This window comes from Bactrocera tryoni, chromosome 5, assembly GCF_016617805.1.
Source record: "Bactrocera tryoni isolate S06 chromosome 5, CSIRO_BtryS06_freeze2, whole genome shotgun sequence".
Classification (NCBI taxonomy): Eukaryota; Metazoa; Arthropoda; class Insecta; order Diptera; family Tephritidae; genus Bactrocera; species Bactrocera tryoni.
Window position 1 is genome coordinate 76860701 of NC_052503.1, and position 27847 is coordinate 76888547.

At 40.3% G+C, this 27847-nt stretch overlaps 2 protein-coding genes across 5 annotated transcripts in view; both read left to right on the forward strand.

Moving 5' to 3' along the window:
* Positions 1-27463, forward strand: part of LOC120776776 (receptor-type guanylate cyclase Gyc76C-like) — a 132582-nt gene extending 105119 nt beyond the window's left edge. For 3 of the 4 annotated variants that reach the window (XM_040107753.1, XM_040107754.1, XM_040107751.1), the window contains 14 exons: positions 6346-6592; positions 6664-6861; positions 10493-10558; positions 12077-12289; positions 13112-13266; positions 13638-13860; positions 16127-16298; positions 17446-17606; positions 17806-18102; positions 21982-22314; positions 22380-22545; positions 23513-23822; positions 23904-24132; positions 24203-26401. In XM_040107753.1, the coding sequence (XP_039963687.1) occupies positions 6401-6592; positions 6664-6861; positions 10493-10558; positions 12077-12289; positions 13112-13266; positions 13638-13860; positions 16127-16298; positions 17446-17606; positions 17806-18102; positions 21982-22314; positions 22380-22545; positions 23513-23822; positions 23904-24132; positions 24203-26401 (4914 nt within the window). In that variant the 5' untranslated portion in view covers positions 6346-6400. Of the gene's footprint in view, positions 1-6345; positions 6593-6663; positions 6862-10492; positions 10559-12076; positions 12290-13111; positions 13267-13637; positions 13861-16126; positions 16299-17445; positions 17607-17805; positions 18103-21981; positions 22315-22379; positions 22546-23512; positions 23823-23903; positions 24133-24202 lie in introns of all 4 variants that reach the window. The other variant, XM_040107752.1, reaches the window with a different exon arrangement.
* On the forward strand, positions 621-1885 carry LOC120776777. The gene has a single exon (XM_040107755.1). The coding sequence runs from the start codon at positions 817-819 to the stop codon at positions 1645-1647; it is 831 nt and encodes a 276-aa protein (XP_039963689.1). The 5' UTR covers positions 621-816; the 3' UTR covers positions 1648-1885.
* Positions 27464-27847: the final 384 nt, after the last annotated feature.

Sequence of the window (27847 nt, forward strand, 5' to 3'; positions counted from 1 at the left end):
TTTCTACTATCACCGTCTGTAACTGTAATAAATATTAATAAATTCAGCGTTGAAATGTGTGACTAAAGCCAGCGGTTATTGGGTTGTTCACAAATTACAAAAACAACCATGTCTTCCGGAAAATGTCAGTTTAACTGTTCACATTTCGCATGTTCCAACGAAAATCTGCTATTTAGCTTGACTATGGTCTGTTTCCAAAATTTGCATACCTGCACGGATCAAAATATGCAAAAATTTTAATATCAGCTTCTGAATTTTTAGATTTCATGTACGGAGAATGAATATTGCCTGCTTTTAGGCGCATACCACACTTTCAAAATGGAACAAATTCCAAGCCTGCATGTATGTGTATTTGCAGAAACGCTCAGGGACAACATAGCATGTGTTGTATGTGTGGATATTTTGTGTGTTTTGTTTATTGCCTCGGATCTTTTCGCCACAATCGTTCAATCGTTCTGCAGGCACCCACCTTGTTACCTTGTTGTTTGTGCGGTCTACGCTTTTTCACTCATTTTTTCCAAAATGTGAACTTTCAAAAGCAAATGTAAATTTTCAATCAAATTCAACTGACAAATATTTTCTTTCTCATTCATTAAAATTTTCTCTTTATGTGACATGAAATTTCGGTAAAAAAATACACACAAATTCGCTAATTTCCAAATTCAAAAAAAAAATTGCGGGTAGGGTGTACAAAAGTAACGGCGAGCGGCAAGCAGAATCTCTACTTGTGCCAGTGTAATATGTAAAAGTTGTTTACTTGTTTCCGCACGGCAAGAAATTCACGCCCACACTACCGAGTCCTGTTGGTTAGCTGTCATGGCGGTCCTCGAGCGCAATGGCAACTTGAATATCTGGTGGTTCCCCAAGGAGTTCAGTCAGTCGCGCTACGGTGAATACCATCACAGCGGCACCAATTCGTGTACTCTAATCACGCTCATCCTGGCCGATATGGTCGCGAAAGAGGGGCGTGGATTCTATTGCCAACGTATGCAGGATTTACCGCCGCGTGCTGTAGAAATCTTTGCCGAAGGTATCAACAAGGGCAACAGCGCCTACGCACATCTGATCACCGCCAATGCGGGGGTGCCGGAGAGCGGCGGCGTTGCCCAACAAATGACGGCCAATCAAAATCTCAACATACCGGATGCGCTGAATGTGCTCAAGCGCCAGCCGCACTTTCGCTTGAAGGAGTGGTTTTTCACACACATGCAAGCCGATCCGGAACGTGAGTCGTGCCGCACCATTGCGCTGCGTCTGCTGCAGGCGGTCAATACCGGTTTGCAGCAGTTTCGGCAGGCGGGCAAGGCCAATGAGCATTTCCTCTTCGCTGCAATGATTTCCGACAATCGCACCGTTCTATTTGTTATCGAATTTCCGGCGAACCTGATCACCTTCTTCGATTCGCATCAGCATGGACGTGACGCGGGTGCTGTGGTGGCGCAGTGCAACATCCGCGACATGTACGACATGATGAATTGGTTCGTGAATATGAATCACGATGTCTACTCCAGTCAACCGCACATTTATGAGGTCTCTTTTCTATTACCCGATCCAACGGGTTTGCCAACGCCTTCAAAGGTCGAGAAATGCGAGGTAACACAATTAAAGAATAATATGTCGCTGGCGAAGAAAATGCAGAAGAAATGAAACGTGCGCAATGTAGCCGTATGCTGTGCGGTGCGGACCTCTGGAGCTAAATATTCACTGTGCATATTGTGTTGGCCGTACGTTACACCAGCCTGCTGCAAAAATTGTCAAGTACAAATGTTTATTGAAAGTCGAAAATGAAAATCGCAAAAATGCAAATGTCTTGTAAACTCGGTCTTTATTATACTAATTTCTCGAACTCACAGCTATTTCGATACAAATAAACAAACTATCCATCACCGCAGTGCGTTAGTGTTTTCGTTTTTGTATGTGGATGGGGTGTTAAGTCGAAAGGATTTTTTATTTGCATATAATTTGTATTAGCTTTCACTTTATGCTTTTCAGCAGCTTCTTTAGACGCTTACTGCTTCACAAAGTGTATGAAACCAGTATACACATTTTTGCTGACATTCAACGAGGACTGAAATTATAGAAGATCAAATTCAGCTGTTAATAAATGGTATTCAGCACACATTCAGCAGCTTCTTTGCATTCTTATTACTTCAGAAAGCATATGAAAACTTTACTCAGCTTTTTACTAACTGAATTCAGCGCTTCCTTTTAGATAGCAGATATATATATTTGATTTTTAACTGCATATAAATATTCTAGGTCCAATCAGTGTATTGCGAAATTACTAAAAATCAAATTCAGCTATTAACAAGTAGTATTCAGCACACATCCGCAGTTGCTTTGCACTCTTACTGCATCTGAAAGCATACTAAAATCTTATTCAGCTTTGTAAAAACCCAATTCAGCGCAAATTCAGAGTTTCTTTTTATATAGTAGAGCCTAAATTTCAAACTTAATTGCATTTGAATATCTTTGATTCTATCAACAAATATGTAAAATTACTGAAAAAAAATTCAGCTGTTAACAAGTGGTATTCAGCACACATTCTGCAGTTGTTTTGAAGTCTTTCTACGTCATAAAGCATAAGAAAATTGTGTGAAATTAATATTCAGCCGTTAATAAGTGATATTCAGAACTCATTCACCAGCTTGAGCACATGAGTTTAGCGCAAATTTAATACAATTTTTTCACCTTAGTTTCAAGTTTGTCATAAAGCTATGAAAGTGAAGTTGAGAGCTCTTGCAAGCTTTGTCCGATGAAATATGTATTAGCGGCACACGATCGGGGCATTATTAGTGCTTGAAGAAGTGTGATAATGCCGAAAGTGGTTGCTTTAAGGTTGTAAATGTGCTTCTAGTGCTATTAAGAGCTTAGCTAGCCGTATGTATGTATGTATTAACCTCACACACGTGCCTGCCATACTTCAAGAATAATATTACATTACGACATTTACACTTTTGCTCTTAGAAGCCTTTGCAAATTAATTTTGATGATTATAGGATTAAATACATATCAGTTCAGAGGGCGTATACACACATATGAAACGTGTAATTATGTAACTGCGCCAAAAACGATACATAATGAATCTTAATTACTAATGTTTCCCATCACATGTATCAAAAGCATTTAATTAATATGCGCAAGTATTTTGCAGATTACATAAATCCATTATTTTGTACACACACATATGTATAAACACATTTTAGACAGTACTTGCCGCTAAAAGAAACACATATACACACATACTTCTATGTTTACATTGATACACATGTAATTTTAGTTGTGTGAAAACCTAAATTTACATTCCGCTTAATTAAATTACATAATAAAAGTATCCGTAGGCATTACACATACATAACTACACCTAACTAATATGTGTATATGAATTTAATTGACGAAAATTGAAGAAGCCGTTACAAGTTAATAGAAGCACCACTTTCGACAATCAAATCAAATCAATTAAAATTATTTAGATTACGACAAATTTAATTAAAAGTCATTCGAATTGATTTGTTATTATTAGTGGTTTCTTATATTTTCTTCTCACCAACTAATTTAGTTATATAACAAGTATGGAAGGGTTGGAATGGTTACTATACATTGAAATTTGACTCTGCGACCTGTGGTCGTATTGGTATTGTGCCGTCTCCTGTTATCACAATACGTTTAACCCAGTCAAATCAAAGAGGCTTAGTAAAGTCCCTGGGTTATTGGTTGTAATGTGTGTTCTCTCATCGTATTTATTTGTCCGCTAGCCTGACTCCTTGCGATTGCGGGGCAATATTAGAATATTATTATATGCTCTTATGTTTTTGTAATTTGATCACAAAGAGAACACAGATCCTTGGAGCAGTACCCTAATCTGTGCGGATGACACCACAGCCTTCAGTGACCTGTAGCAAAATCTACAAGCTGCCTTGATTTGTTTCTGAAGAGTGATTAGTTTCTTGAATCATTTTGTATCAAACTATCCCTGAAAAAGCTTGCCTGTTCAATCCCAGGCACTAGTTGTCAGTAGCCTTTGCTACTGGCCCTTTCCTTTTTCCGCATTTTTTTTTTTTAGAGTGTGGGATCCCACAGCTTCTTCCTCTATGGGCAGAGATCCACTTTAGGGATCCGTGTAAGTAAGATATGTTTTTCAGTGGCAACCCTGTTAAGTATTTTTATGCACTTCAGTAACATTTTTGATTTGATTTTAGCGTACGAAATTGGCTGAAGTGTCGATTGGTTACCACTGAGAATGACAATTCCTTCCCCGTGACCGTTTTTTTCCAAATTATTCTTCACATATCTCTTAATAGAGCTCAGCTTGACAAATAATTGGAAACCTGTCCATGTCCACTGATAATTTGATACCCGCTAGGCGTTGTCACAACATTAATGCTTTGGTGGCTTTCGAAATCATGGAGTTCACGTGCTTCTTCCACTTCCACCTCATTGAGCGTCTGAGTTCTCAGGGATGGAAGAGTTATCCATCTTGAGAAAATAATTATGACCGTTTTTGATGGGTTTTTGTTAATCCCAACTTTCACGCACCTGTTTTTAGCTAGATGTCACGCAAAGTTCTCTCAAAATCATGTAATGACAATATTATTCACGGCAGCGGATGCCCTTTGAAGTTAGCAAATTCAGTAGCTCATTTACAACTAAAGCAACAGTCTAAAGCAAAGGTGACAGCACTTTTCCCTGGGGGCATCCCTTTGTCGTTTCAAGTTAGATGCTGATTGATTTAGTGATTCTCGTTCTGCGAACCGCTTGCGTCCACCAAGCTTCAAAATTAGTACCATTTCTCCGTTCACAAAAGCATCCTCAAAGATGGTTCAAAGCAGTGTCCGTACCTACCCGCTCAGTATGGGTTCTGGTCGGATGGAGGGCAGTTGTTCTGATGTGGTTATCAACTAGCACTTCCTACTCTGTAGGAAGGCTAATCGGCCTGTATGACCTCAATTTTCCAGCTGTTTACAATACACCTTAGAACTAACCATGATATTGTCGGGCATCAGCTCAAAATAAACGATTCCTTTGAAATGCCACCAAACGGACAGTATAACCTTTTTTAGTGACTATCGGGCTTTGAAGTTGTTTGAGCTGCTTCATCCTTTTTAGACAATATTCTCTAGCGCTTTACATTCCTGTAAAAATCACACTATTCCTAGCCGGTAACAAAAATGCATCACTTCTTTGACGTTTGATAAGCAAATAAAAGTCTGTAATGCGACGAAGCTAATTTCGTTCCGTAAGAAAATGAGGGATTCATAGGTGAAGTGAAGCTTCGAAATTAATCCTAGACGTCTAATGTGCTTCTGAACTGTCGCATTAAAGAAATTTAATCTTTCAGCAATCTCTCGTGTTAGTATTTGACCATTTGCATTGATCACCAACTTTATTTTATTCACATCGGCTTCAAGAGGTCTTCCAAGACGGGATGCATCCTCAAGTTCGAAATTGGCGGAACGAAATTTTGCAAACCAGTTTCGGCATTGGTGTTCGGTTATTGTACTAAGATGATGTCATACATATCACATAGTTTTCGCCATGCTTGAACCGAAGTTCGTTGAATGAGTCAAGTCTGTAATTTACCTCGAAAAAATATCAACATAAAGTCAACTGTTTTCATCAAACAAAATCACTTAGTGAGCGACCCAATATAATACTAGAGCTACCTGTTGCGTGAGTATAAAAATAGCAATTTAGTTCACAAAATCGGGAAGATGTATACGCTTAATGTTTGTAAACGAAATGCGCCTCAAAAGTTAACTATGAATCATGAAAGTGCACGAAATTAGTTTTTTTGTCACCGTTTTTTTGTTTCGCATTTGAAATTAATTACTGATTGTTGAATCAAACACTAATTACCGTAAACACACGTCCTCTAAGTACCGCAAGTATATTATGTGCAACGTCACTAATTACTGCAGACTCGCTTTGACTTCGTATGGCTGGAGCCACACGCACATGGCTTCCGGTTTATTGGATGCGGAGCGGTGCTGTGATTTTTGTTACGCATACGAACCCGGCTTGGCAACAGGCGCTTAGCTGACTCATAGCTTCTGACAGGTCATGTGATTTGAAAAAAATATATTTGTTTATGTTTGTGTGCGTACATAGGCAACAAAAGAACTAGTTCCATTAAAATTTTCTTTGAAGCTGTGCTTTGACGTTAGTTCATCATACAGGTATCCACAGGGAAGTTGACTGCTCCTGTGACACTTATGAAAAGGAGCACCCTTAAGACTTTCTTTTTGAAAGTTTTTCAATATTTTTTATTTTTAGTCTTCAATTATCTAACCATTTGTATATTTATATCATCAAATAATTTTCTTATAATTTTTCTTTTAATTTCAGAGCAAAAAATTCTTCCTCATAGGTGTCGCGCTGATCGGCCCCGGCCTAAGGGGCCATGACGCGTTGGCCCTTTCATTATTTATTATTGCTCTCGGTGGCAGTATTCTGTGTACCGGGTGTCATAGCGTTGCGCGACGAACAAAATAGGACCATACTCAATGTTGGCTATCTAACAGCCATTACCGGTGAGCTAATGGACAAGCAGGGTCTGGCCATTTCAGGTGCACTGACAATGGCTTTAGATGAGGTATTAGCCAATACATTACAACCCATTGCCTCAAAATACATACAATTAATAACTACTTAAACGTTTTGCAGATCAACGACGATGCCAACTTGCTGCCGAATGTCAAGTTGCAGCTGCGCTGGAATGACACCAAAGGTGACACAGTGACTGCTACCAAAGCCATAACCGAGATGATATGCGATGGCATTGTGACGATATTCGGTCCGGAGGGTCATTGCTATGTGGAGGCTATTGTATCGCAAAGTCGTAACATTCCAATGATATCATACGTAAGTCTATCTAACATTTTTATCCTCTGAACTGCATATATGCAGCTACCATAAAAACTGAGATCAAAATCAATAAAAAGATCTTTTTATACAATTTCAAGCATAAAAAATACAGCATGAGAAGGGAATTTTAGTTTCTGTGCAGCCAAAGTTAAGCTTACTCTTTTTTCATTTAATTTCTGTTATCTTCAGCCTTATATAGGGTATTTATTGATATTTTACAAAAGAAATAATATGTAATTCATAAAAAGTTGCGCTGAATTGCATTAAACGTTTGTATAAATTTCTTCACTTCTGTTATTATAACGGTGCTGTATTAAATCCTCAATCTGCTAATGTTTTAAATACGTTAGCTTTGCGTCTGTGCTTGCTGCATGTGATTTCTTGCTCAGCGCCAGCTAACAAGTATCCATGTTTTAGCATGTGACATGTCCTTGCCTTTGCGCTAGGTGCCTGATTCACGCACGATATACGACTATCTGCATATACATATGTAAGGGTATGTGCAAGTATGTATGTATATATGAGCTTGTGGTGGTATCTTTTTCAATTATGCAAATGTCACCGGCTCTGCGTAGACGTTGTACGCTGAAGGCACACCGGAAGGCACATAAATGTAAAGTTTCCTTGTTTCCGCCCAACACAGTGTCGAGACTCGTCGTGGGCGTGCGACGTGTGTGTGTGTTGGTTGGCGCTGTGACATACTTGATAGCAGGTGTGCCTGACAGTATGTAGACAAATTTACATTAAATTATCCCTGAAAATGCATGTAAATGTGGAAAAGAGTTTACAAAATGAAGACAAGTGCGGTCTAATAGAAATTGTGAGAGGCAAAAAGTGTGGAAAGTGTGGAAAGTGTGTAACGAGCGCAACATGTTGGAGACTTGAGTATGAATTATTTTTAGATTATGTGCAGTTAGCAATTGAATTTGCAAAATTTACATGCTTGCTAGTGTAGTCTTTGCTTTTGTAATGAGGTAAATGGGTTTAAAATTTGTATTTGCCGGTCGTTTATTATTGGATCCCATTTTTCAGTAACCTTGACGTTTTGTGACTGTGTCTACGGCAATAAAGAAGAAGCTTTTTGTATTAACATGTGTGATTGAGTAAAAATATGTAATATTCAATGCAGCGGTCCGCCCGTTATTTAACAGTCAATTTAGCATAAAAATCGTGGACACCAAACCGTCTAAATGGTTCGTATCATTTGCGGATTCCTTTGTAGTTGACTTGTATGTAAATAGTGTTGAGATAATGTGCTAGAAAAATAGAAAAAAATAGCTCATCATATTTCATAGCAGGACGACACGAGGATATATGTATACATGCATATATACAACTTTACATATACATATATGTAAATTGGACAAGTGTAATAGAAAGTCACTTGAACTGATTTCAGTTTTCTGATGTTTTTTCCTTTTTGACTTTCCTTTCAGCTTCTTTTAAGTTAGAGTTTTTGGCCTTTTAATCAAATTAAAAGCAAAACCAAATTATCGCCCTTATTACATTAAGATGGTTTGCTTTTGTACTTTAGCCAAACCGGAATGGATGATTTTGGTATTCACTTCTCTCAAGTATATGATAAAAAGAACACTGAAAAGTGTTTGTATGCAAAAAAAATGTAATCAAAGTACAATTTTCGGTCAAAGAGAAAGAGTTCACACTTACACTCAAGCACAGCTATGACCTCAAATAGCAGAAAGTACAGGGTAGCGCATAAATCCTGCTACAAACACAGACAGTAATAGCTTTTTTTAATCAAGACAAGCCATTTTTTTATCATATACTCTTCTTCTTTATTGGCGTAGACACCGCTTATACGGTTATGGCCGAGTTTACAACCGCATGCCAGTCGGTCTTCCTTTTCGCTGTTTGGCGCCAATTGGAGAGTGGAAGTGTAGCCAAGTCCTTATCCACCTAGTATTTCCAATGGAATAGAGGTCTTCCTCTTCCTCTGCTTTCCTCGGCGGGTACTGCGTCGAATACTCTCACAGCTGGAGTGTTTTCATCCATCCGAACAACATGACCTTGACAGCCGCTGCCTCTTAATTCGCTTAATTATGTCAATGACTGCGATACTCGCCGTTGTCAATGCGCAATGGACCATAAATCTCCCTCAAAACTTTTCTCTCGAACACTCTTAGGGCCGAATCATCAGTTGACGTCTTTGTCCATACCTCTGCACCATATAGCAGAACGGAGATGATGAGTGACTTGTAGAATTTTGTTTTTGTTTTTCGAGAATGGACTTTACTTCTCAATTGCCTACTCAGCCCAAAGTAGCACATGTTGGCAAGAGTTATTCTGCTGGTTCCAGAATAGACGAAATTATCTACTTCTTCGAAGTAATGACCGTCAACAGTGACTTGGGTGCCAAGTCACGAGTGCGATGACTAGTTGTTTGTTTGACAGGAGATACTTCGTCTTGTCTACCTTATTCAGTCTGGAGAAAGCGGAACTAACGATGCGATAGTTAAGGCCAATGATATCAATATCATCGGCGTATGATGCGGATTGTGGCTACACATTCATTCATCGGGGCATCTCACACCGCATTTACGCTCCTTTATATGCAGTAATTACCACAAGGACCTAATCATCTCATTCTTTTTCCGTCCATTGCACTTCTTGCACGGCTGTGATGTCAGCCTTTACTCTTAAGAAGACATCAACCAGCTGGGCATCGGCATCTTCCCAATTAAGGGACCGGACATTCCAAGTGTAGGCCCTTAAATCGTAATCCTTAATGCGTTTGCAGTGGTCATCATCGAAAGGGATGTATCTCACCCGAGGCTGCTTTCTTCTTTTCATTGGGGATGTTTTTTGTGTGGCGGATACCAAACCCAGTACACAAATTTGGGGAGTGATTTTTCGCCTTCTCAGTTCAACTCGCTTTCAAACGGATGTTCCTTGACTACCCAGAGGATACTTGGTCTAAGACCAGGGAATCGTGAACTGGTTTACCTGTAGGTAAAAGAATCGTTTCTGGTCACTCCAAAGTAAATGGCGATCAAAGAACTTTCCTTGCGTGAACTTTTCACATAGCTCCATCTTCTACGTATGGGATATAAGAAGATTAATTTATACCAAATTTTGCGAAAGAAACTTTTTTGTTCGAGATAAATATAAAAAGAACCAAAAACTTGGATATTTGTATTTTTCACATAAATTTTGAGGTTATGTGAAAATGTGTACATACAAAAGTTGTAGATATTTTCATATAACTTTTTTCTATGGGACTGGTAGTTTTGCCGGAAATCGAGCTAAGCCTTTTTAACCCTAAACTTTTCACGATTTCCCTATCCTCTTCCCGCTCTAAGTCGCCCGTAAATTATTTTTTCTTTCTGATTTGTTATTTTTACTTTCATTTCCAGTAGATTTCAGCCTACTGTGGATTTCTTTTAGCTTGTACAATTTTCAAAAGCTGCTGCATTGGTCTAAATATGTAAATGCGTTATAAAAAATTCTAAGCTCGCACTTATCCTGATTTGTTTTCCCGCTTTAGCAAATTTGTTTTCTTTTTTCGTTATTATTCGCTACAAATATATTTAATGTTATTTTATTCGCATTAAGCACTAATAATTATGCATAGCTCATTTGAATAAATATGTTCTCTTTTTGCTTGCAGAAATGTGCTGAATACAGAGCATCCGCCATACCGACATTCGCGCGCACAGAGCCGCCAGACACGCAGGTAAGCCGTTCTAACAGCCATCAGGGGGCAAAATGGGAAAGCTTCCACCTAACCCGCCACAGACTGCGCGTCAACGCTAATCGATATTAGCGTGTGAACGCAGCCAACAACGAAAACTAGTTAACTGCCATTGCACGTGTCGCTCAAACATGCGGCTTTTAGGCGCAAGAGCCAGTTTGAAAAAAATAATACGCTTAAAAATACATAACTTTGCGTTATTGCGCCAGTCATTCGCTATTTTCCGCTGCTGGTCGTCAGGCGTCCAGCTGTTGAACGCAGTTGCTTAGCAAGCAGCCGTGCAAGCACTTGTGGCATGCTACGTGTCCTACACAATATTCCGCCAAGCTTATCGGCACAAAATAGAGGTAGGTGTTGGCTCAGCCTTCGAGTGCATAGCCGTACATTTATAGCTGTGAGGCTGTGCACTTTCTGCGACTGTCTTGATGAGAAATTCATAATTGCTGCTCAAGCAATGCAAAGCGCGTCTGGCAATTCGTCACCTGCCAGTCAACGCAACGTGAAGCTTTTAGCTGTTTTTTTTTTTTGTTGACGACAAACATTCGCACTTCTATATAGTTTTTCTAATCTGTTTATTTTAAAATTGCTTAAATTTAGTGACATTAAGCCAGATTCCAGCAGCTCAATTATTAAAACAGCCTTCAGAAATGAAGTGGTTTCCATTCAAGAAATTAATGTTAATTGCTCTTTTATAACAGCTATATGCTATAGTGGTCCAATTTGAAAAATTTCTTCAGATATAGCAGCACTGTTTTAGACAGTAAACCATACCAAATTTCGGGAAGATATCTCGTCAACCAAAAAAGTTTTCCTTACAAAGTCTTGATTTCGAACGGTCAGTTTGTATGGTAGCTATGTGTTATAGTGCTCCGATCTGGAAAATTTCTTCAGATATGGCAGAGCTGCCTTAGGCAGTAAGCCATGTCAAATTTCAGGTAGATATCTCGTCAATGAAAAATATTTTCCATCCAAACGCTTGAGTTCAATCGGTCAGTTTGTATGGTAGCCATTTGAAATAGCAATCCGATCTGAACAAGTTTTTCAGATATTGTAACGCTGCTTTAAATAGTAAACCATGCCAAAATTTCAGGAAGACATCTCGTCAATGAAAAATAGTTTCCATCCAAACGCTTGATTTTAATCGTTCAGTTTGTATGGCAGCTATGTGCTGAAGTGGTCCAAAATCAACAGCTCCAACAAATGAGCAGCCTCTTAAGGTTAAATGGACGTGTGGAAAATTTCAGAGCGTTAATTCAAAAACTGAGGTACCAGTTTGCGTATAAATATAATACTTAATACATCCTGTTCAAGGCATTAAAATCGCGAACAGACTGCTTTAAATACCAAAGTTACATACATATAATATAAATAATTTGTTGTGTAAGTAAAATATCTTATGCATCCATGCATCCAACTCCATCACTTAATTTATAGTTGTAAAATTTCTGGTCTTTATTAATGCCCGTTTCCTTGTCGCATTCTGCTATCTTTGTAACGCAGGTAATTAAGTCAGTGATTTCGCTATTGCGTTACTATGGCTGGAAGAAATTCTCCATTCTGCATGACGAACTGTGGACGACCGTCGCCGATTTGCTCAAAGAACAGGCCACCAAGAGGAATATGACAATAAACCATAAAGAGTCGTTTCTTACGAATATGCCAAAATGTTGTGCATTAGGGTTGCCCTGCTGTCGTACGAGTTTTTGGTATCAGGTGAGTGTTGAATAATATTTGCGCAAATAAAAATAGTGAAGTATATATACTAAGTAGAGTTATCTTATAAGTACCTATATTAAAAAAAGGTAGCATACTTTTAGGCGCATTGGCTTTATATGCTAATTTTATGCAAATTTAAAAGTAAAAAGTGGACCGAAAATATGTGTTTTATAAGAGAGGTTATTTTATATATTAAGAAATTAATAAATGAAGCATACTTTTAGGCGCATTTGCTTCAAATGCAGTTTTCTGCACTTGTGCACATTCTAAGTAAAGAGTGACAATATAATATATGAAAATATGTTTCTTATAATTGGTTATCTTTTATACATATTTAAAAACTGAAGCATTCTTTTAGGTGCATTTGCTTAATATGTTTAATTTATGCAGTGCGCCTCACTTTTAAACCTTTTAAATGAACAAATATAAACTGTTTATGTAAGAAATTCGAGGTAAGCCTCACGAATTTTTTACATTCTTTTCGCTTGTTATAAAAAGGAACGAGAAATAGTACGGTAATATAAAAATATAGTAATATTTGGTGCGCTTTGAAGCACTTGCGCATTATGGCAACTTCTTTCATGAAAAATAATTACTTGCCAAGATTTCTCTTTCAAGTTCGAGTTCATTGAAAGCAGTAGTAAATGGTCAAAACCCTCCACCATTTGCTTGTGAGCACCGGCTTTAATTAATTAACTTGATTGCGTACATTTAAACTTTTGCCATTAAAACTAAGTCGTACTAATGCACAGTTTGTTATTGTATTTGTAAAATTGTATTATCGTTACCGTGCTTATGATTTCATTTGATTTGTTGTAGACTGTGCAAAATACAATGAATCGCACCCGCATCTATGTATTCCTCGGTTCGGCGAGCTCACTGGTCGACTTTATGCTCTCCATGGAAACGGCCAATTTATTCCTCAAAGGTGAATACATGGTCATCTTTGTCGATATGATGCCCTACACACCAAAGTAAGTAGCAACACACAAACAAACACACAGCTAATATCTCTAGCTAATACACCAACAAGTAAGTCTGCTTTGCCATACAACTCCCACACACACTCACAAAGAAACTGTAATAAAAACCATTTCCTTCCTTTGTTTTACCTTCTCCTCCCCGCAAATGGGTGTAAAATTACTTTTTATTGTGTAATTCTCGGTGCTTGCGCCTTTATTTGATTATTGGTTAGTTTTTCTCTTAGTATTTTGTTTTTAATTTTGTCTTAGTTTTTTGCTCCGTTTTTATATTACAATTTTTCTTAGTTTTTTTTATTACTTTTTTCTTAAAAGACTCCACTTTAAATTGCAAAAATAATCGAAATTGCACTAATTCTTTTTAGAGAAGCCGAAAAGTATTTACGCAAACCGGACCATGTTGAGGCGATGAAGGTCTGCCACGAAACGGAGAGCTTCAAGCAGTTGGCGCGCAGTTTGCTAGTCGTGGCCTCCACGCCACCCACGGACAGTTATGAAGATTTCACGGCCAAAGTGCGTGGGTACAACGCGAAGAAGCCGTTTGATTTTCTTGTGCCATCGTTATTTTACCATAATAAATATCTTAAGGTGAGTGCAAACACACACACAAACATATTTAAGTCTCACCCACAAACATACATAAAGGGTAGTTTTCAAGTAGGTAAAAAACGCATATGATTTAATGTTAAGACGAAGAATTCAGCTTAATTATAAAGGCAAGAGTTTGTCATTATACCTCAAAAATGTTTTCCGGGGAGTGAAAGCCGCGGCTGGCTTGAATAAAGAGTAGGCAACCGACGAAAACGAAAAACCAAAGATCGCCCGTGTCAACATCCGTCAATTCAGGCACTAAAAGTCATAAATTCATGGCTCAATAGGGTCCCTATTGACAGTAACATAATGGCCGGCTTTATTTTTGAAGAAATATGTATCAATAGGTTCCTCTGCCAAAAAAGGACACTTAGCAGTAACATTTTGTGGATCTTCCGTCGTCTGAGCGACGAGCGCCGACACATTTTGGGAGCCGACTCGCCAAATAAAATCAGATAAACATAAGCAAATCAGACTATATTCCCCCGAGGTTAAATTTCAATAGTCACCTTCGGGTGAGTATGACGTTATTAGAGAAGAGATTTGGTAGGGAAAGAGGATACGTGAACACCTAGCAGGGACTTTTTGAGGATCTAACGGCGTCTCAACAATGACGGAAGCCGACTCGTTTTGGTAGCCGGAAAGATTATGGACATATCGCAATAGAGAAGGCCTGTAAGGTTCTATTAAAAAATTGCGGGAGAACACAAAAACAACCATATACATAGACGGCCAGGCGACATAGCTGGTCCTGCCAACACCACATATTAATTTCGGCGGATCCAAAAGCTGAAAGAAGACTTTATGCGCACTGGCAGGATAACTCTAGTTGACAAAGCTAGGGGCCGTTTTAGACGAATCCGAAGCAGAGTCGATACAATGACGGCTAGGGGCGATTGAAATAGAGCTTTATTTGAATTATGAAAAAATAGTTCAGATGTGACAGAACTCAATAACAAGCGATATGACCCCACTATTTAGGTTTAGCAGACAGTAATAGATATAAGTAGTTCATAAAGAGAGGTGCGGAGGCGTGGACGATAAAAGTTCTGTGGAAGATTTATTGCGCATGAGTAATGGTGAATACCGCAGTCGATGGAACGATGAGCTGTACAAAATATACGACGACTTTGACATAGTTTAGCTACGCTGAATAGGTCATGTCGTCCTAATGTATTAAACTCCATTTCCACTCCGTTGGAGAAGAGACCTGGCCGCACTTGGAATATCTACTTGGCGCCAATCAGCGAAAAGGAAAAGAGACTGGCACGCTGTTGTAAACTCGGCTAAAACCCCGTAAGCGGCGTCTACGTCAATAAACAAGAAATAGTTCATCGAGAACCCCAAATAGTTTGAGCGCAGTGATGAAACGGAATAGTAAGATTATAAGGTCCTACGATAGTGTATCAAAATGGCGCATCCAACACTAATTGAGCCCATGTTGACAGCTTTCTTACATACCTACCTACCAGGACCAGAAAAAAACCACACGTCTGAGAAAACACCCGCTACAAACGTATACATATACAAAAGCCTGAATTGATACTCAAATACAGTTTAAGCATAAAACGCCAAAGTAACATGTGGAAAATTAGTTGCGAATGAAAGTAGAGTTCACCTAGCTGACCCATAGCGGGTAACGGAAGTAACGGTAAATTGAAATGCATGAACGATTCACGCTTTCAAGTTATTAGAATACCTTTGCTTTTGAAGTAGCCAGTCAATTAACTCAGCAGTGAATATGGTATTTGAAAAACGCGAGCTTGGGGAAAAAATATGTCCGCTATGCTAATTTGCCAATTTTGCGAATTTCCCGCTAAAGTGCTGGGCATACGCCTTCATCAAACAGATAAATTGTGAATGCCAAAAGTCAAGACAAATTATTTAAGGTGCGCCATTGGCCAAGCGGCCTGGCTCGTTGGTTGATATTTCGACGATGAGTTGGAGTTTGTTGATTTTGCCGGCGCCTACAAGTATGCTAACAAGTCGTAAAATGCTTCGCTTTGTCGACGCAAGTGCGTGAGTGTGAGATAGGGTGATATATAGTGATTTAGAATGAGAGAGCGTGTATTTAATTCAATACAAAATCTTACCGTTACCTCTGCCACACTTTGATGTGGCTCACGCGCCGCGATAGCTTTTGCGTATTTATGCACTTCAAAATTGTTATTGTCATGCTTGTTTACAGTTATTATTTTCTTTTTTCACTTCAAAATTGTTATTGTCAATTTTGCTTACAGTTATTTTCTTCTTTGTTTCACAGTTTGTTTCTATATATGCCGCTTACCTCTATGATTCCGTTAAGCTCTATGCCTGGGCGTTGGATAAATTGCTGCGCCAGGAGGAGCGCATACTAACGGATGATGTGATATACGATGTAGCTAGTAATGGCACTAGAATAATTGAGACTATTATCAAAAATCGTACTTATAGAAGTGAGTAATCAATGCAAATTAAATATTTGTTATATATTTTGGTTCTTTATTACAATAGTTTATATTGTAAGTTTTTATACCCAGAACAATGTATAATAAGTCTCCCATGATGTTTGTAACACCAGACAAAAAACGTCAGCGACACTATGAAGTATACACATAAATGATCAGGGGGACGAGCTGAGTCTCTTTAGACTGATGATCTGATGTCTGTCTGTCTGTCGGTATATACGCCAAATAGCCCCTCAATTTTTGAGATTTCGATCTGAAATATTGCAAGCGTCTTTTTCTTACAAAAAACCTATTTTTATGTCAGAACCGCTGATATCGGTAAACTATATCATATACCTGCAATGCAAACTGACCGATCAAACTCAAGTCCTTGTATGGAAAACTTTTTTATTTGGAACGAAATTTAACATGGATTATTACCAAGAGCATTGCTATAATCTCTGAAGAAATTATTAAGATCGTGCAACTATAGCATATAGTTGCCTTACAAACTGACCTATCAAACTCAAATCCTTGTAAGGACAACTTTATTAAATGACAAGGTATCGACACGAAATTTGGCAGAAATTATTAAAAAAAAAGAGATCTACAATCTCCAAAAAAATTGTTCAGTTTGGACGACTATAGCACACAGCTGCCATACAAACTGACCTTTCAAACTCAAGTCCTTGTATGGACAACTTTTTTATTTGGCAAAACATTCGCACGAAATTTGGTACAAATTGTTATCCAAAGCATCGCTATAATCTCTGAGGAAATTATTAAGATCGTGCAACTACAGCATATAGTTGGCTAACGAACTGACCTATCAAACTCAAATCCTTGTAAGGACAACTTTATTAGTTGACAAGGTATCGACACTAAATTTTGTACAGACTGTTATCTTAGGCATCGCCGTAGTCCCAGAATATATTGTCCAGATCAGGCCACTATAGCATATAGCTGTCATGCAAACTGACCGATCTAAATCAAGAAAAAGATCTTTTCATATAGGTACCTTTAACTTCAACTGTAAGTGGTATCATCCTTTATTTTTATAACTTTTTTTTAATAAAAACTTTATTTCGAATATATTTTATATTTATTTTATAATTTTAAAAATAATAATAATTATAATATAATGTCTTCTCTGCAGGTATCACTGGTGCAACCATAAAAATAGACCAGAATGGTGATTCCGAGGGAAATTTCTCCGTGCTGGCCTACAAACCACACAAACACTATTTCAGCGACAATGTGTCCTGCAATTCGCATATGGTGCCCGTGGCCTATTTCCAACAAGGAGAAGATATTCCAGTGAGTGAGTCGTCATTTTTTTTTAGTTCCTTTGCTTATGACTTTAGTTGCACCATATTTTCAATTTATATTACTACATACATACATATAATTGCATCTTATTTATTTATTTACTACTTGAAAACGTTCACCTGTCGCTTAAAATCGTTTTTGTTTTCTACTTCCCATTTCGTTTTCGTTTTATCTGCGCACTCTTTAGGAATACAAACTCATCAATGGCTCAATGCGCGTTGATTGGCCCTCGGGCGGCGATCGTCCCTTCGACGAGCCGATGTGTGGTTTCGCCAATGAGCTGTGCAAAAAGGATGATCGACATATAACGTCTGTGGTGGCGGCGGGGGTACTTGGTTTGCTGCTATTCTGTGCGGGTGTCATCACAATGAGCATTTATCGAAAGTGGAAAATCGAGTTGGAAATCGAGGGTCTCTTATGGAAAATTGACATATCGGAAATAAAGGGTTACTCGGGCAATGATATTGTCGCATCGCCAAGTAAGGTGAGTTTATGCTATAGAAGTGTAAAAATGTGGTATATTGTATGCTTTGCAAGCAAATATCCATTGTGGATACCACGGCGTATGAGTAACCACATTTTGCAATGAGCAATTCAATAAGATTTTGCTTTTATGGTATAAAAGTCAACGCGTTGCGGTTAAATATGTCAAATATTCTGATTATCTACGAGAACCGTGTGTGATAACCAATATGGTTTGAACTAGGGATATTTTCAGCCCACTGCGGTCTTCAAATATACTATATGTATGTGAAATATTTGGATTATCTGCAAGCATCGATTTATTCTAAGCAATATAGATTGCACTAGGTGTAGTGAATCGAAAATTAAACAGTAAATTTAATGTGAAACATAAAAACCCGTAACTTCGGCTGAGCCAAGGCTATAATATCCTTCACAAATAGAAAAGATGCCTCACAAAATCTCCAATCGTTCAGTTTGTATGGCAGCTATATGCTATAGTGATCCGATCTGAATAATTTCTTCGCAGATTTTATTATTGCCTCGGGTATCTATACCAAATTTGGTGAAGATATCTCTTCAAATGAAAAAGTTCTCCATACAAGCACTTGGATGCGATCGTTCAGTTTGTCCTGCAGCTATATGTTATAGTGCTGCGATCTAAAAAAGTTATTCGTATATTCTATTATTGCCTCAGATAATAATCCACACCAAATCTGGTTAAGATATCTGGTCAAATGAAGAAGGTTTCCATACAAGCATTAGCATCCAAGCGTTCAGTTTGTATGGCAGCTGTATGCTAAACTTGTCCGATATCGACGGTACCGACAAATAAGCAGATGCTTTAAGAGAAAATAACGTGTTTTCAGACCGATATCTCAACAGTTGAGGGACTATTTCGGGTATATACAGACAGCCGCTGTTCAGGGTATAAAAATGATGTGACATATACCTACACAAACACATACCTCCAACCATTCATCCTGGGGCTTTATTTCATGTAATTTTTAATTAATCCGTTACGACAACAGTTCTTCGATTGTCTTTGCGTTCTTTCCCACCTTACAGCTTACGGCTTACAGCTATTACTTTAACCAATACAAACGCAGCAGCGTGAATATCAATGACAACAATGAGCCTACATTTTCATACCTTCTACGTGGCATGCTCCTCATGTTGCATCGTTTACTTTGCACACGTCCTGTGGCAATTTGCTGCGTAACGGTCATTCCAGGAACGTGACAATTCCGTCACACCAGCGCCACAGCCACTCAAGCAACTTCCGATGCGCATATTTGTTTACCCATCAATGCACACACACGTGCGTATTTACTTTAATCGAAGACTCGACTGCAGCATAAAAGATTCGTGCATATTGCCTTTGCAAAGCCGACTGTTTACTTGTTTACCGTTTGGAAGCACAAATGCCAAAAGAAAACACTCGCGAGGCATTGGTACTTGGAAAATATCACGTTGCATTCGACAAAGTCGTTAGCATTACGTTTCGCCGCTCATCTTTAATGTATGCGTATGCTAAAGCTCGTTATGGCCTCAAGGCATATGGCGGTCTCGCGTGGCATACTGATGCGTGTCACTCTATTAAATAAACATGTGAATGCAGATTCGTTTTCTCGCCCGAATTTAAAGGCTCTTGCTGGCTTTGAGTTTTTTGTGATTTTAAATTATTAATGTCAGGATGGATTTTAAACCCTGGAGAAATTGAACAATGTCTATTAAGTTTGCCGCGAAGATTGTTATACTCAGAAGGAAACATGGGAGACTTTATATAGTCTGTATATATGCGAACTAGTCTCTCAGTTTTTGATATACACTCATGCACACATCCTTTTCTCCTAAAATGATAATTGATTGCCTGTCATGTAGTTTTTGCCAGTACCTTTCTCTGCCTTCTCCTTCTCCTTTGCGGAGCAACTCCTTTATGGTATGGTGACCCACCCTAGTGAAGGGTTCAGGTCCAGCCATGTTGGCGTATGTTGCGGAACGGGTGAGCTCATCAGTTAGTTCGCTCCCGGCTATACCTTTGTGATCGGACATTCAGATGAGGTGCACTTGGTTACGTTCCGCTAGGCTATTCAGCCGTTTTCTACACTCCTGCACCAGTAGCAATTTGATCTCTTAGACAGAGATTGCTTTAAGTGCCGCATAGCTATCGCTAAGTATGGTTCATTGCGATAAATGCGTTGAAATTTTATCTTTATGCACCGACTTATGGCAAAGACTTCTGCTGGAAAAATGCTCGGAAAACTTCCCTTAGGTATGGAGAGTTTGTTGCGTGGTGCTGCGACTCGTGTACAGATTCCCTCCGACGATTTCAAGCCACCGCCTCATACGTGGTTATCAGGCGCACGATCAGACCACTATAGCATATAGTTGCCATACAAATTGATCGGTCAACATGAAGTCCTTGTGTAGACAATAAATTGTCGTTAACAAATCCACGCCTACGTTCACTTACGACTGTCAGGTCTACGTTACCAGTTAAGTCATATGGTTGATTTCAAAAAGTCGATCGATCTCACTTGGCCAGATATTTGTTCTTTGTGTTACCCAAAAACTGCTTAAAGTAAACCAACTCATAGATTGTGATGTCCAAAGGTGTGTCTACAAACATACATATTTCAATCTCAGTCTGACGAAAACCTGAGAATAGAGGAGAAAATGACAAGATGATTCCTATTGGCCCTCCTTCATACAGATTTGTTAAAGCCGTCTGTCAAGATATTTAGTCGCATCGCGTGTGTACCTATTAGACTGTGTCCAGTCAGAACACCTACAATAGCAGCGAGTTTAACTTTGCTAAATGTAAGAACCTGTCATAATACACTTTAGGTCAAAAGGACCAGCGTTTCTCTGGAGTTCCATAGGTCTGGCACTAGAACGCAAGAAGACAACGGAAACCCGATTCGTTTCCACTCGAACGAAATGGAAGTAGCGGTGCCTAGCAAACTCAACGGCTCTCCAGTTTTCTGGGATTCCGCAGTGACCGGGCACCCGTACAAGTCTAATCAGGAAAAATCTTTAAGTAACCCAGCAAGCCCATCAGCTTTGCAGTTTCCGGGGATTCCGCTGTGACCGGGCACATATACAAGTCTGATATGGAAAAATTTTAAAGCTATTTCTAATGAGGTCGTGTTTAATACAGACCTCTCTGAAGGAGGCTGTACTGCGGAGCAGTATATCTACTACTACTGTGAAAAAGTTTACTGTACCTCTTCTTCGACGGCTTCGACCCGACACAAATGAACGGAATGAACACCGATTTTTGTCATGCCAAGGACTGTGAAGTCCTCTACAAATTTTCAATACCATAGAAACAAGGTCATCCACGCTAATTTGCTACCATTTCTCTCACAGCCTTCTGTTCAAATATAAAGACTTTCTATTTCGGTGATTCCAGTTTTCCAACTCAACCAACGAATGGATTCTACATGTCATCAAGCCAAGTATTTTCTAAAACTTGACAGTCCTCCTTGCTTTTCGTTTCTAATTGAAGTCACGCCATTAGCAACCACTTCGTGTAGAACTCACTAACGCCTCACTAATTTCTTTCTATTTTTCTTTATGCTTTTGTTCACATCTTGTCGCTGCCTTTGCTGCTGTGAACCAATCAACTAACCAACGCGTCGTATGGCAATCCATACCGAATTTCCAACGAATCAACACATTCACACCAACAACCACGTGATATTGTCGCCGCAAATGTCTATGCTAACGGTAACCGCAATGCTGTCAACCGCTCCTTCAACAATGTTGGCTCATTTCCCTAACGACATATGCTCCGTTAACTTTGTCACGACGTCCTTCCGTCGTTTACATCTATCTACAAATGGCATGTATTGTTCGTTCTCAATGACGCTGACTACAACAACACGTCCAACAGTTGAGTTTAGTGAGTGCCCAATCGTTTGGTTCGCGTTGCTCAAATCAAGTATTCACCTCGACGGCACGCTTACGTGGCGCGGTCGTGCGCATCAAGGAGCTGAAGTTCCCCCGCAAGCGGGACATTTCGCGCGAGATAATGAAGGAGATGCGTTTGTTGCGCGAACTACGTCATGATAATATAAATAGCTTTATTGGGGCTTGTGTCGAGCCGACCCGTATACTACTAGTCACCGATTACTGTGCCAAGGGCAGTCTCTATGATATAATCGAGAATGAGGACATCAAGTTGGACGACCTATTTATCGCTTCGCTCATACACGATCTGATTAAGGTACGCCCGTCCATATTGGTTGCTTCGCAATGCTTAACGGTACTAATGAAATGCTTTTATTTCAGGGCATGATTTACATACACAATTCGCAGCTGATGTACCACGGCAATCTGAAATCGTCCAACTGTGTGGTGACCTCGCGTTGGATGCTGCAAGTGGCCGACTTTGGTTTATACGAACTGAGAAACTGTGCGGAAAGTGAGTCCATTGGAGAGCACCAGCACTACAGAAGTAAGTGAAACCTGCTTAGATTTATATGAATTTTTTCCCAACATAAGCAGGCTCTTGTCACCTTGGGATTCTGGCTTGCCTCTGCATTCTAGTTTCTAGAGTGAGTTTCAGCACCTAGATTTTCCTAAGACCAATCATCGATATTTATTTCAAGAATGACTTACTGTATAGCAAAATTTAGATGAACCCCCTCTTTCCCCGATTCGGTTAAGAAAGGGTTTGAGTGTGTCTTTGTTGCGGAATGATTGGATTTTGTATGACGATGTGCAAGGGGAGGGATATTTAGGAAGCAATAGGCTTCTAGATGATAGGATTAGGGGTAGGTAACAAGACCGTTAGTACAATAGCCATAACGGTCGGGTAACTTACGAGTTTATTCGAAGCGTTTCATTTGTTGGGTGTAATCCAGACTTCAGATTCTGTCTGAGGCTAGTCGCAATCGCGAATATTTAGTGTCGTTTGGTATGTTTCCGCATGAGTTGCTTAAGCGGCGAAGGCGTTGAACTGAGATTTAAGGTTTTTTTTTGTGTGAATGAGTTCAACCCCTGGCCACCAGGCGGCATGGAAACCCAACTGATATCAGCTTCGGATATGAGGTCTGACCGGAGACTTAATTTTTGTATTACGGGGACTAGGAAGGAGTAACGCGGTGGCCTTTTTACCAACGGAATGCGGGAAGAACTGATCATTGGTCAGTTCGATGTGGAGTTGCATTCATCCCGGAATCGGCCTCAAAGTACGGAAAAGGTTTTAGATGGGACTCGAATCCTACAGAGCTGGTTAGTGCTTTTGAGCGGCGTGGGGTACGGCTGTCGTCAGCAAGTACCTATGTAAAACACACCGGACCTTATAGCGAACAAGTTCTGGAGTTCTAATATTTGCTCATCTATAGACAAGGGCAGAGTTGAGCATAACCATCCTTGAAAGGCCACACCTCCTCCTAACACACTACTCTCTCTATTTTTAGACCAATTTTGGAAAGCACCTGAGCTGCTGCGCAATCCACACTTGTATGGCACCCAAAAAGGCGATGTTTATGCTTTTGCCATAATAATGTACGAAATAGTCAGCCGGAAGGGTCCATTCGGGCAGGTAGCCTACGAACCAAAGGAGATCGTAGATCGGGTGAAGGAGCTGCCACTGGCAGGTAGCATACCGTTTCGACCCGAACTGGAATGCATAAGGGAACACGAGTTGTGTCCCGACTATGTGCTTGATTGTATTAAGGATTGCTGGAGCGAAGATCCTGAGATAAGACCTGATTTTCCAACTATACGGTAAATATGCAAAAGAAACCTCATTAAGAATTCCTAATAAGATTAAAATTCCTAAACCTTTTTTGACTGCGTCTTGTTTAGGAATCGCTTAAAGAAAATGCGTGGTGGCAAGACGAAGAATATCATGGATCAGATGATGGAAATGATGGAAAAGTATGCCAACAACTTGGAGGAAATTGTTACCGACCGCACACGTATGTTGTGCGAGGAGAAGCGTAAAACCGAAGACTTGCTCCACCGCATGCTGCCGCGAACTGTAGCGGAGAAGCTAACAATGGGTCAAGGTGTCGAACCGGTGTCATACGATCTGGTAAGATAGTGCATCAGTTGATAGGTACATTGAATTCATACTTATTGTTTTTTTTTTTCTTTTGTTTTAGGTCACTATTTACTTTAGCGACATTGTGGGCTTTACCGCTATGTCAGCGGAGAGTACACCACTGCAAGTGGTGAATTTCTTAAACGATCTCTACACGGTATTCGATCGCATCATACGTGGCTACGACGTGTACAAAGTAGAAACGATAGGCGACGCCTATATGGTGGTCTCTGGCTTGCCAATCAAGAATGGCGATCGGCACGCAGGCGAAATTGCTTCGATGGCGCTGGATCTGCTGCATGCGGTCAAGCAGCATCGCATAGCACATCGACCCAACGAAACACTCAAATTGCGCATCGGCATACACACTGGTCCCGTGGTGGCCGGTGTAGTGGGTCTGACAATGCCACGCTATTGTCTGTTCGGCGATACCGTGAACACTGCGTCGCGTATGGAGTCCAATGGCGAGGCATTAAAAATACACATATCAGGTAAATGTAAGGCGGCGCTTGACAAGCTTGGTGGCTACGTGACTGAGAAGCGCGGTCTGGTGTCGATGAAGGGTAAGGGTGACGTAGTCACGTACTGGCTGACAGACGCCACAGAAAAGGCTATACAAAGGAAAGAGGTCGATATGACCGATATGCCACCGCCGCTGTTCTGTCGACCGCGCAAAAGTCCTAAGTTGAACAGCGATTCGCGCCAGCCGAGCATCGTGGGAATGCATTTCTATGGTGGTGGCTCGCGGCGCACTTCAATGGTGCCACGCACCGATATCGAGTCTAATTATAGCCTACAAGGTTCCACATATCACGTGGCACGCGATTCGCCACACTTGTCATCGCGTCGTCACGATCGGCCGTCCCTGAATGGCATTGGCGGCAACAGCATACCGGAGCGCATGAGTTACTATGGCGGCTATGGTGGCGCGGGGACTGGTGGCGACAGAAGTGGGAGTGTCGGTGAGACTTGTACGCTGTTGGAGTCAGCGCATGCATCGCACAACACGCTGGAGCATTCCGAAAACGAAACGAACTGTGATAAAGAGTGCGTGAATGGTTACGGTAATGGTGATAGTAGTGCAATCGAGAGTAGCGTAGTTGCTGGCGTTGGCGGTATTGGCATAACAAGCGTTGTGGGTAGTGCGCTGCTGGTAGGTGCATATCGCTCACCACATTCCGTTGCAAGCTCACCCAGCCACAAGCCGCTTGCCTTGGTGCGTCCACATCGTCGCATCATTAGCGAAAAGCTGCCCTCCTCGGTCTCGATACAGGAGTTTGGTGATATCAGCAGACATCCCACCGTCGCTCAAACAATTTTACTGCGCGAGACGCGCTCACTTGATCCCATGCCTATGCAGCTGCGTAAACGTCATGAACCCGTCAAACTACCACCGTCCAAATTGTCGAAAAACAACTCACGCTCCTTGGACGCTGTTGCAGCGCTCGGTTTAAGAGAAAGCAAACCTACCAAATACGAAAACGCCAATATGAATGGCATCGCTGGCGATGAACTGGTCCATATGAGTCACACGGAGCTCGATCATGTCAACGTGGATACAGCACCAAATAATTTGGATGAGGAAGACTACGACGACGATGTTGGCTTGCTAATGCGCGATAATGGCGACTACCGCTACGCTCATAGTGGTGGTCCACAGCCAAGCATCGTGCCCGTGGCATCCACTTTGCTGAACCGCAGACGCAGTGGCAGCCATGTAAACACCGCGAACGTTGGCAGTAGTACCATAAACGCCGGCACTGGCGCTACTGTCTTGTTACCGTATAAGCATCTCAACAACAATTGCAACGGTGGTATGACCATCGAAGAGGATGCGCCGCTACTACAACGTCAGACGTCGCTCACTAGTCCACCCGACGAAATATTGGCGCTCACAAAACGTTGGCGTTCACTCGAAGCACTCGAGCACACCAACATCGAAGCGCTCACCACACCAGCGTGCGCCAACAGTGGTCGTAGCGCTGGTGGCATGACACATACTGGTCATAATAGCGTTAGCTACGCGCCGGATATCGACGGCAGTGGCGCCTCGGGCTCCGCGGTAGCGGGTGGCGCACCTGCGACCCGCAACGGCAGCACATTCACAACATGGCTGTGGCGCATCATACAGGGCAACAGCAAGCGTACCAGCGAGTCGTCGCTGCGGCGCGTAGTGCCGAGCGGTGTGCATGCGCCGCATGTCTTCAGCGACCTGCCGACGTCAGCGGCGTTAACGCGTGATCGTGAGAGTATCGTGTAGTGCGCGACGTATGCGGAAAGTGTGCAACAAGCTAACGATTTTGGGTATTGTGTAATATTGCAACTGTTTGTGTGCATAAATGTATATAATATATATGCAACACGAGCCGACGTGCTGACGCGCCGCCACGCCGCGCTGTTTTCCTCTTTTTGAAAATTACTTACTTATTAATTTATTTATTTGCTACATAAATTTTCGCAACATTTTCAAGCAAAATTGTTGGCAAAATCGGTTGTAAAAATTCTAACGGTTTAAGTGTCGTCCATAGCGGGACGCGCTTGTGGACTTCGACGCGAAAACAAGCACGACGCGTACGGCGTGAGGCGCGCGGCGCGCCTGGCAACGAAGGTGTGTACCACTATGAAGTTGCAAAAAAAAATATACAGTTACTCTCAGGAAAATACCGTTTTTCAAACAAATAACTTTTTTTTGAAATTGTGTGTTATTTGTCTTATAGATTTATGCAAAGTTACGCTGTCATTCAACAACAAAAAACTCTCTTATTTTGCTTGTTAAGAGTAGCTATGGAACTCAATATTAAATTACCGTTATTTTTACTTGTGGAATTGTTGCATGGCAAATTGCACTTTCTCAAAATTGCAACAAAAAAAATGTGCAAATCAAGCGCTTACGTAAAAAATGTTGTGAAGTTGCGTTTATTTTGATTATTTTTTTAGCTAAACGTTGCCGCAGATGCATTAGGGTGTATCAAACAATTTTTTTGTTTCGCTTTGTACCTTATATTTGGAGAGATTTTTGTGGCGGTGTCTAAGCAAGTATTTTGCAAAGTATCAAGTAAAAAAATAAATATTCAATTTTTTTCGAACCACCCTAATGGCCTAATACTTGCAGAAAATTTCATAGCGTTGTCTAAGCACCTATTTTTTAAAGTACCAAGTGAAAAACATATTCGATTTTTTTTTGAGCAACCCTAATTTATGTACATATTTCTATTTAATGTTGTCGGCACTACCGACGTTAAACGATGTGGAAAATATTTTCGTTTTGCATTGTCACTTCCATAACCATTATGTAATTACCAAATAAATGCACAGCAAGCAATTTGGAGAATTTCAAAAAATGCTTAAATGTAGTGTTTGATCTCAAACAGCATGCGTAGCACACTACACGCACACACGCGCACATCATCATCAAAGCACATGTGTGTGTGTTTGTATACAATATATATATTAACAAATGAAAAATTAAATGCAAACATAAATATTAAATATTCAAAACTACAGCTTTACCAACTGCATTTCACAAAAGCACCAACACGTTTATATATATGTACGTATGTGTAAGTGAGAATATATAAAACATGTCTATTTGCTTCATTATTTGCGCTTAAGCTCGCTTATAAGCTTCTACAACAGAGTTTACGTTTTACCGATGTCACATAACGGTGCTTTTAAGCAAAACGGTTGGCAAAGCGTAATTTTATTA